Source organism: Athalia rosae, chromosome 3, assembly GCF_917208135.1.
Source record: "Athalia rosae chromosome 3, iyAthRosa1.1, whole genome shotgun sequence".
NCBI lineage: Eukaryota > Metazoa > Arthropoda > Insecta > Hymenoptera > Athaliidae > Athalia > Athalia rosae.
In genome coordinates this window covers 5,969,212-5,981,384 of record NC_064028.1, presented here as the reverse complement: position 1 = coordinate 5,981,384, position 12,173 = coordinate 5,969,212, and the positions used below count along the sequence as shown (strand labels likewise).

The window sequence follows — 12,173 nt, the reverse complement described above, 5'->3', positions numbered from 1 at the left end:
TTCCCCCATCTTAACTCTCCGCTTTCAGGTAGGTAGGTACCTCCGAAAACCGGTGCAAGTATAAACTTAGCACCTGTGTTCCGTCGATTTTGGATTGAGCGATTTACTCTGAAATCGGAGCGCGGAGATTATACCGCGGAAGTTTTCGCAAGACACCTGCCACTTACGTACCTCGAGTTACACGAGAACCTGAATTCAAGTTCAAGTTGCATCGATGTTCGTCGACCGACGGTTCTCGGTCGTGGATCTCGTTTTGACCGCGTGCAGAAATCGAGCGTGTGAAGAGAAAAAAAAAAAAGGAAAAAGAAAAAGAAAAAAAACAAATATATTGAAACGCAGAGACGGAGACGGAGGGAGAGATCTTTCGAGAAAATGCAGAAATCTTTATGCGCGGCATCGTTTCACCGCGTAATGCGATAGAGTTTGCGTGTGCGTGTTTAACATACGCGTAAAATATATACACATCTCTATACGACCGAGTTCGACGTCGCGATGAGAGTCGCGCTCTCTATTCCTCATCCCCGGAAGAACCGTGTCTAAATCTGTGTCACGCGCGACGCGTGTGCATATACGTATACGTAAAGCCTGTTGTATACCTATATACATACGTGTATATATAATTTACAAAATTAATATCCTGAAAATAAGGATAGAATTTATTCGCGCCCGTGGCATTGATTCCGATGAAATCGATAGCTTATGAAAGCTCCGACCGATTCAACGATTCTATCGATCCCATTCTGCGGCTCATGTATAGTTATATACGTTTACGTAACGGAACTTGCGAATCGCGAGACGTGTATATTCGGATCACGGTCGAAATATAGATCGCCGATTTTTAGGCGTACGACACGACGACGAATACACGGGCAATTGTATTTCTTAAAAATAATTCCTTCGATCCACAGACATACGTTCGAAGTTTCCACAATTCATATCGCACACGCTTTCCCAAAAAGGAGCGAAATGCTCGGATATACTTGCAGCTCATGAAGCTTGAAATACATGGACGAAGTAATCAAGATTCGCGCACGTGGTTGTTGACTTTTGACCCTACGCGTTCACCCGTACTTTCTAGATGCACGCGGTCCTCGGGTCCTTCGTCTCTTCGATGAAAATGAACGAATAAAATTGAGAAGAGAAAAAAAAACAAATGAAATAAGAAAAAAAAAAAAAACACCTCGTTTTCTTACAGCGCCGTATCGTGCACTCGTTTGCGACACACGCGATATGATATAACCGCGGAGATTGACCAAATGAAGATTTTTCTTTGAAAATAAAACTGACGCAACGAATCTACTTCGCAATAGCAGCGCGCGCTCGGTACTTCGCTGAACGGCCGGGGTCGGTCGGTTGACATTAAAATCCGAAAGAAGTAACAAAAAGAGGAAGAACGCGAACGCACGAACGGAGAACGGGGGGAAAAAAACGGATCGGATCGAATCACTTTTTCGGCCGATATATTCTATTCTCGATATACTTCTCTCCGGTTCAGATGTGCAGAACATCGAGATCGGGGCCATGTGAAAGGTCCACCACACGTGTAGATATTCATATACACACACCGACTATCCGCTTCCCATGATATTATTCCCCCTCGCAGTCTTTTATAATCAATGAGAATCTTGACTTTTGCCGTTGCACCGATCGAATGGTAGAGAACCGGGTCTCGTGTCGTATTGTTGAGTCAACTCCGTACGAACGGTGCCTATAGTTTACAATTATACATCTGTACCGTATACGTATAAATGTATACGAACGGCGATATATCTTACTCGTACACACAATTGAAAATTTCCGCTCTCGAGGGAAAAATTTTAACGAGGTTTTAACATGCTGCGCCCAACTATGATTCTATAATAATATACATTTATAAGCGTATTCTCGAGCGATAAATCTTCGCCAAAGGAATTCAAATTGGACGTATCATCCGGTGAATAACGTGCGCCACGCCGACGGGACATGGATTTCTTTTCGCCGTAGAAGATAAGCGCGTTTCCACGATAAACCCGAAAGATTTTTAGCTCATCTATCGTCATCTGGTAATTTCTAATCGCTACTTTTTAATCATTACTTATTATTATTTACTTCTTTCTCCATCGACATTTTTTCTTTTTTTTTTGTGCAGCACGTGGCAGTCATTTAGCACCGATTGTGAATAACCGTCGAGATTTTACGTCTCCGTTAAAATCGATGCGATGCTCGGAGGTAGGGAGATGACGAAAAAAAAATAAAAAATAAAAAAAGAAACCGAAGATGATCGAACGTCCAAAGATCGATCGTCGCTGTATCTGTGCGTACATCTGAGTTCGCTTTACCTGCATCGGATGAAAAAGTAATACTATACGGACATCGGTTCATTGCTATGCGTAACGGTTGATCACGTGCCGTAATCGACGGCAATTTTCGGCTACCGACTACCCGCTGTTCAAACAACATAGCCAAGTTGCATACTAATTACGAGATGGGTACAACCACCGCATACGACATTTATTCATTCACATCTGGAGGTAAAAAAAACCTTTATTTACCCAATCTCGAGCGATTCAAACGAGACGATGATTTCTGCGAGCGTTTCTTCCTCAATTCACGGTCGTACTTCAACCTTAATATGACGTGTGGGAATCATAACAGTAATTTCGCACGAATTGATTCACGTTTATTACCGTACGAACGTTTTTTTATTTTCAGTGAAGCCCTGGGGACTCGTGTACCTACTTTTTCTGAAATAAAGAGATCCCGATCCTCGTCGGGAATCATCGCGACGAGAGCCGGCAACGAAAAATCAGTTCGATTTTTTGATCGTCATTTCGATGCGAATTTTTTCGGAAAATCCTTCAGCGCGCGTACTCTCGTCATTTGACCCAGTTGTCGCAGCGAACTCGAAAACGTTAATTCCCACGGGTGATGTATCGCGTGTGAAGGACATGCGATGAAATGCTCGCAAGTGGAAAAAAATTGCAAAAACCGTCTCGATCCGAAGTAAATAAAAGAAGTACGAATCTCGAGCGTGTTCCTAAGTGAAGAAAAAAGTACTTCGAGTCTCGTATGTATAATCAAGAGAAACGACTCGCGCGTTTTCTAACGCTCCTTTTAAAATGGTCACCTATTCTCGTTCGAGTGAAGAAGAAGAAGAAAAAGCTTTTTATATTCTAAACTACTAATACCAGCTGGAAAGGTGGTATGCCGCAGGGATTGGGAGTAGTGAAATCAGTTTTTTTTCCCCGATGGCCTGGACTGAATTCCGCGGAGGCGCGGAACGCGATCCTCGTTATACCGATGTCACGAATTATATTATTACCAGGCAGAGTTACATGGAAGGAAGTGGAGCCGGAGGTGACTCCGGGTTTCGAAGATTCGTTATTATAATCTGCCGATCTCTTTCCGCAGTCGTTAACCGCATGCCACGGAATTCGACTACGATCGAACCGTGATTTATCGAACAAACCTACCTACCCGTGAGATTTCCTACCATCTTTGAGGTGACAAATATTTAGAGAAAACTGGTGATTATATTATACGCTCGTTAAACGACCATTGGGAATACGAGGAGAAAATACGCGAGTTTTACTTCCAAACTCAGAAGATCCAACGAATGAGGTTCATAATACCTCGTTTTATGAGAAAGATTCCAACAGCCGACCCGTGGATACCGGGCCGAATGACGCACTTTCATTTTTCATGTCATTCGAACGTACCGATTTCGGTGTCCCGTGCGATGTCGCGCAAGCCGATGCCGATGCGAGTGCGAGTAAGAAAACTCTGGTGAACAATCGGGTAAAAAAAAATTAAAATATCAATGCTTCGGGTATCTACCAATCTTTCAATGCCACACGTCCGCTTCTGCTTTTTTTTTCCTCATACACTCGCGATCATTGCAGATGTATTTTTTCGCTATTCGCAATTGTTTCTCATTGATTGATTGGGATACACGCGCGGATATCGGATGTGTTAACTTTCTCTAATCGCATACACACGTGTGAGAATCGAATGAAAATTAGTTTTATTCGGATTGTGCAGCGTGCCTTAATCGAATCGCCGGGAAAATCCGAGGCCCGTGATTTCGTTCGTTTCCACATTCGGTTTTCCTTTTTTCTTTTCGTTCGTCAAACAGCGACTGCAGTACCAGCGGCGGCGGTAATAAAGTAATTGAATTTTACGATCGAAATCGCGAGCGCGTAAATTGAGAAAGTTCGCAAGTTTTCACGAGGCGACGATTTGCGGTGGGTACCTACGTCGTCGTCGCGGAGATCCTCGTACGACGTCAGCGAGAATCTTCGTCCGGACCGACGACCTCCGCATCCTCGTTCTCTCCGTATACGTTTGAGGAAAGGCGAGGGGTGCGGTCAGTTTCGTTGAGTCATCACCTATTCGTGATGCACAATCGAGCGTAAATTCGTGATGCAGGACCATTTCGTTTTGGCGTTAGTCATATAATAATAAAAAAACAAAAAACAACAACAACAACAACAACAACTTTCGAGAAGATAAAAGAGGCTCAGAGTTCGGCGGTACGATGTTACATTCGTGTACAGATATAGCTATAATTGATATAATAACGTTCCCTCTGGTGATAATCTTGCATCGTTAACGATGTAAACGTCTCGCGGTCGTTTATTAGTGCGTGCAATAATTTACGGAGGAAGACATAAATCTTTAAAATCTTATCCAAGAGAAATGAATAAAAAAAATATATATTATACATATATATAACATAAGGTCAGTTTGATAGTTTCGAAATTTTGTCCGCAATAAAACAAATACTTACAAATATCACACGATATTCGTTAACGTGGGCTACGTCGTGTGGGTAGAATGAAATTTCCTCGTCCAAACGCCGTACCGATACGCGCCACACGCAGTGAAAACAAAAGGCATTTAGAAAAAGTTTGCGCAGTTACTTGATCGAAACGTAATAAAATCGCGTAGGCGTGTCACTTTACTTTCTAAGCCCCTTTTTCTTCACCGCGTACACACACAACACGTACATACGTATAATGCACCTTTGCAATTTATCGTCGTTTATAGTTTCGAATGCATTTACGACACCGCCGCGCGCACCACCCGACCGAACGAATTTCCGTGTTGGAAACGAAAAAAAAAATATGACGAAAAAAGAAAATATATCAAATAAACAAATAAAATATCGCTACGCCGCGTACCCGAGCAATCGCCGAAGAGTTGCCGTGTGTTATAAATTTTCAAGCCGTTCGGAAATATCGGGTGCGCAATTAACGTGGCAATAAAAGCTCGGTAAAGTTCAGATCGATCCGCGAAGACGATGTTTCGAGCTTTCGGAAATGAGAACGTTTACGAGGATAAAACTGGGAGTCGCGCGAGCGATTCGAGAATAATCACGTTGGAGGAAAGACCGGAATTCGCAGAAAGTATGCGCATCGGTAGAATCGCGTTAATTGGACGAAAGTAGATCACCCCGACGGTGAGTCGAGCAGCGCGTGTGGCATTGAAAAGATTTTGTATCTCTTCCTCGAGTCCGACCGGGAAATCATCGTTCGCTTTCCAAACTTTTGCAGTGTCGCAGTTCGGTTCTTCGGTAGAAAATTTATAACGCCGCAGTTATGACGCGATAACTTCGCCTACAAAGCGATATCATTGCTTTCCAATAGTCTGTTTCGTCGTTCGTTGTTTTTTTTTTTTTTTTCTTTCTTTTTTGCGGACGACGACGTTCTCGTTCCCGCAATTTAATTGCTTCTCGGAATACGGGAGATCGGGAGATGAAATCGGTCCGTCGGTTCCCGAAATATCTGACGGATCGTTATAACGGGCGCATACCTCCGTCTGTCAATTATAAGGGCGAACGATCGTCGACGAATTCCGTTTCCAAAAAGCGTTCAGTATCGACGATCGCCCGACGATTTCCCCATAAAATTCACACGAGTCGCGAAAGTCGAAATGCAGTCGTCGCGGGGAAATGCCGATAGAACCGGATACTCGACGTAATCTCGTAAGGCGATTATATCCGCTGTTTTCTAATGGGACCTGCAGTCTAACCCAGCTTGCGAATACCGGCATCCAGCTAAGGTTGAAACTCGCAACACGGGTACACGTAAACGTTCCGCGTTACCATGTAGCCTCGTTCGCAACGTTGCTAGAAGAAGTGAAAATCGATCTTCGGGGGCGCATAGATATTTCGGCGAATTTTACTGCAGATGATGATAATCAGGATCGGGGATGCGCGAAATATCCGAATCTCGTCGCTCGACGAGTTTAGAACGTCTTTGTAGGGTGAAACGAAGAAAATAACGTATATCGTCTAGCTGCGATAAGTGATTGCCGTGTCTCTCGTCGTACACAATTCTTACCTCGAGGGCGAGGCCTCCGGGTTGAGTCGTGTTCGAGTTAGCTTGGATTACGTGAAGTTATCTAACGTACTCGAGACCCTCGAGAACTTGTTCTCCGAGCTTGACATATGGGGCGCTCAAGTGTGTGTGCGCGTGTGTATTTTTACTCGATACGAACGCCGAACGCGGAGACGAAGAAGAAGGGCGCCTAGGCTCGGCCCGCGCGGAGGTTCTAGGATATATCGAGGTCATGGGATAAACACTTTCCCAACTGTGCATGGAATCGGCACGTACCCGTGATTTTGCGATTTCCTCCGCGTAGCTGCAGCTGCACTTACGCTATCTTTTAACCGATCATTGCCATTTCTACGTACGTACGTATATACCTGTAAGAACAGTCGAGTCGCAGATATAATAAAGGTAGGTAGCTAGGTACGTCGCTTCGCGTACACTCTTACGATTTACCGCGGGTATATCAAATCGCCCGTCGTAATATCGTCGGAGTTGGGTGAAATTACATTACATTAAAATCCGGTGCCACGTTATCCGTGACGCGGTGTCTTTTCTTTATCGCCTAACTGCCGCTCGCTCAAATCTGTTTCTAACTTGCGGAGAAATCGAAAACGAAAGTCGAATGGACCGCGTCAAAAGGATCCCATCGTTATTCGTTATTATCACGCGTGCGGAACGCGTGCCTCGATCCGTACCGACTTTTCATCCACTTATCGCATTTAACGCCCGTCAAATCCTCCTCTCGACGCAAAACGCCGTACGGCAATTTACTCGTCGTGATTCTTTTTTCTCATCCTTTTTCCCGTCCGACTTCGATCGATCTAGCCAATTTTCACGCCTCTCCGATTCCCCTTTTTTGCCGGGAAAATCTCAATCGAAGAGGTGAAAATTGAACGATGCTCCGAGGTCTACTTCGCCTGCAAGGTTTCGCCTCAAGGTCACGAGAGCGCGTGAATGGGATCCGAGGCGTTTCGCAAGTGACGTTGTAACGGCGCGTTGAGTTCGACTATTCAGAAATCCGAAATGCGCGCGCTATTATTCGCGAGTAGGTACGCTCAGGTGCAACGAAATGTTAAGTGCCACCCACCTAGGGACTAATACGAAACGAGTGCGTATTAGAGAGACACGGGGTTAACGGTAGGGTAGCCCCATTGAGGACGCAGGAAATGAAGCAAGTCTTTCGCCCGAATGACGCAACATTTGCAAAGAATTGGCGCCCGTGTTCCCAGCGCGTCGCCCCGATGGCAAACCGTAATAACAAGCTAATTAAACGGCTTTACAAAAGATCTTGACAAAAAACAGCGGCGCAAACGAAAAAATTAAGAGAAAAAAAAAAAAAAAACAACAACGAACAAATTAGCGAACGCTTTCCACTTTTCTTCAATTTTTTCCGTTGCCACACGGAGAGTATAGTGTGTGGAGAGTTGTACGAACTCGCGCGCGATTAGATTCGTCGACGATACAACCGAACAATTCTCAGTATTGTTGCGTAGGTAAGGAGATGATTTATCTAATGACCCTATCCTGTTTCGCATTATCTCACAGCTGCAATGACTTTTAAATATGTACAAGTACGACTCGGCGATGGCCAACGTGGGTGGCGGAAACTCGTTCGCGATTATGATCTCGAACCAGCGGTAAGTACGTATAAAGTACGGTATTATAATATAGTTCCGTTTCAAATTTATGTAACGCGATTCGATTCAAGAAACCTCGTATTAATTCGCGATGATATTTCCCTGCGGAGTCAAATTTAGTCGGTGGTGAACGAGAAACCGTTGATTTAAATTAAACGATGTATGTAACGCCGGTAACGACCCATGCGATAATTAGATAATAACATCTTCTTTCCCGTAAAATTATATTTCCGATGCGAATATTAACGTATTAACGAATATACGGCGATTGTACGCCCACGGTTTTAATTTATATAAATATCGCTCGGTGTATGTTTAATTAATGCGTTCGTCGAGCGGGACATGGATCGGTAATTAAAGTTGTCGAGAAATTTATGGCGTAAAACAGAAGAAAAAAAAAAAAAAAAACAAACAAACAAAAAGAATCAAAGGAACTCTAACAAATTTGCATAAAAATTCCTTTCGGCTTGTTTCTCTTTGGATCACGTTCTGCGGATCAACGGGTAAAAACGGAAAGCACTTTGAACGGTTCGCCGCGGTCTCCTCTACTTCGCCACATAGCTTTACCACCTGTCCGCGGTCAACCAGTCATTGGTAATGGTATCGGACTACCGGTAATTAACGATCTATAATTATAGTTTTCTGCCGAGCAATCGCCGCGCCACCTCAGAACTTTCGCCGACGCTATTGCGGTTCAAGTGCAGCGGCGGCGGTCGAATGAAGAGAAAAAAAACAAAAAAAAAAAAAAAAAAAAAACGAAGAGCGTACAGTAGAAGAAGAAGAAGAAGAAAAAGAAGACGAAGAAGAGTAACGGGAATGAAACGCGAACCCTGCAATCTCTGATCACCTCGTTCCTCTGCCATTTTCGACGGGCTAGGCGTCGGTGATCGTGCGGTGCAATGATAATCGCCGATCGCCGTAAGTCACACCTCACCGTACATTTCAACGATTACGCGAAAGAATTCAATTTCGCGTTATCCGCGATCGATCAATTAATAACGCTCGTCGAAAGGAACAGTGTTCCGGCGATTTAGAAATTACTTTGTCCGTTGCGGCTCTCCGAATCTGAGATACTCGGGATTCTCAGGCGATTAGCGGGTCTTGAAATGGTTTTTGAGTCATTCGGTAGACCGCCCTAGGTGGCGGCCGGTTGGTTACTTTCGAATTCATCCGACTTTTCTTGCTCGTTCAAGTGCGTATTACAATCGTTATTAGTTCTGCATCGTGTAATTATTATTTGCGTATAATTTGTTCCTTTTTTTTGGACAGCGTTCATACAAAAAAAAATTACGTCGATACGTCGGGGCGATAATAATTTTTTTCAACGAAACGTTCGAATTGAATTTTTCATCGTTGCACACCTGCGAGCGTGGGCAAAAAATAAATTCAATTATCGATCGACTCGTAAGAAGGCGCCGAGATTCGTTGGCTGTAGGTAGTTGTTCATCTCGATAAAAGTAAAGGAGAGTAACGAACGCGCGGTTAAATCTCTCAATCTGTTCGGGCGAAGGTTTGATCGGCTAATGAGCACGAAGAAGACGCGGTAAAGGGGTAAGGGGAAAATCGAAGGAGGAAGGAAGACAGACGGCCCCGGTAGACTGGAAATCGTTCGTCGAATCAAATATTGAGGCGAAATTGTAAACCGAAGGGGCGGCGCCGACGGCAAAACGAACGAAGAACAGCAAGGAGTCGCTCCTCAATCGCCGTCAGGACTTTCTCCCCAAACCGTTACCCACCGCCGCTCCGCACCACGAGGATCCGGTGGCCGAACGTTTCGAGGCGGAAAAAAAGAGACAAAGCAACGAAGAAACAGAGAGGAAAAAAAAGAGATATTCGTGTGAAAAAACGAATCGAAAAATAAATAAAAAAAAAAAAAAAAACTACATATATTCGGAATTTTCGAACTCTTATAATATCCGATCGTCGAGCGCGTAAACTTTCACAATGTAACGGTGAACGAGATATTCTTCCGCTTAGGTAATTAACTATTCTGGTATTTTAATTATCCACCTTTGAATCAAAGAAAAACAAAAAAAAACATTTTCGTCTACGTTTGACACCTGGGAATCCTCTCGTCCGACGCGACGACCGATCAAGGTTGAAATATATTTCGAATATCGGAACACCTCGCGCTCGCTCGTCGCGCTGGTAACGCGTAAAATGGATCGTGCGAAGACCCTGTGACATGATCGCGATAAACGGGTGATGTAAAATCAACTTGGCCCAAAACTCTACCTAGTCTCTCGATTACATGAAACTCGACGCTTTTCTTCTACGCAGAAAAGTGCGTCGAAAACACGGCACGTGCCTTCAACGTAGCTAATCTCAGGCAGAGTTTCCTCCGCTGACACTGAACTTGGATGGAAGATTGGTCATTTTGGATAGTAACGCGAACCACTGACCAGTATGATGGGTTCATTGACGCATAGTTGCAAAACTCTTTTTGTGTTTTTTTTTTCCCTATAAACCGTTAATACGCGTCACGGGGATCCGACAAACGGGTTTTGTGTATACGCGAGTCGTCGTGGTCGAGAATACATGCTACTCCGTCCGTTGCACGGCAGAGAAGTCCAGATGAAACAATGACCGTTGTAGAAGGTATACCGCGAGCCACGGGCGTTACGTTTTCTATATGTAGGTGAACAGGTTAAAAACTGACCGGAGCTAACCGGGCTGTAGCAATAGCAATGGCTACCGGATCGCCTAGTCGACCGTTTTTGCGACCGGAGAACACTAATTCATATCCCCGGGCGCATATCGTCGCTTTGAGGGCATCTCTTTATTTTCAGATTTGTACAAACCCGATGCAGAATATGCATCTCTACCGCCCGAAGCTGGGTCACCAATGGCCAAGCCACCGAGAGACTCGAAATCGGGGTGACTCTTCTTCGTCGATCCGGAGTAATTTTTCACTTGTTCACAGCCCCGCGCAGACGTGGCGGACACTTTTTATTTTTTCGTAGTTATCGTCGACGATATCGATTATTTTCTATTCGTACAAATGATCGGACGTCGATAATGAGGTGACTTCGAAATGGTGAAAATTGCGATAAATGACGACGATGAAGGTAGTGAGTGGGCAACGATCGAAACTCACCCTTTTTTCGTTTGACGGTGTTGGTGGAGACGCGAACCGTGGCGACGTCTTGGACCACGAGACAAGCCAGGCCAACGATAACCCAATTAAACCTCGATAGCGTGATGCCGTTTATAGACGGCATGATCGTATCGGCGAAGCTCACACTTTTCCCAAGATTACCGGATACCTACTACTCCGGCACTGGTGAACCGGTAACTGGCTGACTACCGTCTAAAGTACCAGCTAAAAATACTTTGGGCGCGGACTGCGATAGTCTCACAGAAAAAAAAAAAAAAGTCCTCGGGCGATGATACACCGCAATCCTTCGGACGATACGAGTGCACCACAAATAATTGTACCACTATACGAAATTAACACTATTACGTTCGGCTCGTTTACCTGAACTGACGGCGTTCCTCGCCTATTTAATACCTATCGCTCCACCTCTGCAACTCGTCATTGGCTCCTACCCTTCCGTTACCCCTGCCAATGGTAAAATTCGCACGCGTTCACCTCCTTTCGAGATTCAGAGAGACCAGAAGCCGAAGCCAGATGCCAGAAGCACGTTACTTACCAAGGAGAGTTTGTCTCTCGCTCATAGTTTCCGTCAACGTATCCGACGCGGACGAAGGTGGTGGTGGCGGCGGTGGCGGTGGCGGTGGCGGCGGTGGTGGTGGTGCAACGCTACCGAAGAGGTGGAAGCTCGCGATCGACCACCTCCACCGTGACAGGATCACCGGCTGAGATCGGTAGGCAGCTCGTCGAGGCTGTCGGTCGTGCTAAGGTTGCAGTCGCCAGCCAGCGTTGGAATTCCGAGCATGGGGACTTTGCGCGAAGGTGAAGGGAGCTCGTTGCGGCGCAGGACCGTGTTTCAGGATTGAGGAAGAGAAGGAGACCGAGAACGGTCCGAGGAAAGGGAGGAGGAGGAGAAGAGGTGGGGCACTAATAAGAGTATACCGCGCAACGACTACTACCTGCTACACAACCAAAGGCGTGTTGTACGCCTTTCCTTTTCCCCGTCCGAGACGCGTTATTACTTACGGACCTCCGGATCGTTGGCGTTTCGGTTATCCAGGCTAGAACTCGCACCGTCAACGGGCGCACCTTTCCAATACCTTGACGTTGGCAATGGGCTGCCACCGG

At 45.2% G+C, this 12,173-nt stretch overlaps 1 protein-coding gene across 2 annotated transcripts in view; it reads right to left on the bottom strand.

The window, feature by feature from the left end:
- Positions 1–11,644, bottom strand: part of LOC105687669 (laccase-5) — a 29,187-nt gene extending 17,543 nt beyond the window's left edge. Inside the window, exon 1 of one of the 2 annotated variants that reach the window (XM_048652944.1) lies at positions 11,605–11,644. In XM_048652944.1, coding sequence (XP_048508901.1) covers positions 11,605–11,629 — 25 coding nt within the window. In that variant the 5' untranslated portion in view covers positions 11,630–11,644. Of the gene's footprint in view, positions 1–11,048; positions 11,423–11,604 lie in introns of those variants that run through there. The other variant, XM_012403484.3, reaches the window with a different exon arrangement.
- Positions 11,645–12,173: the final 529 nt, after the last annotated feature.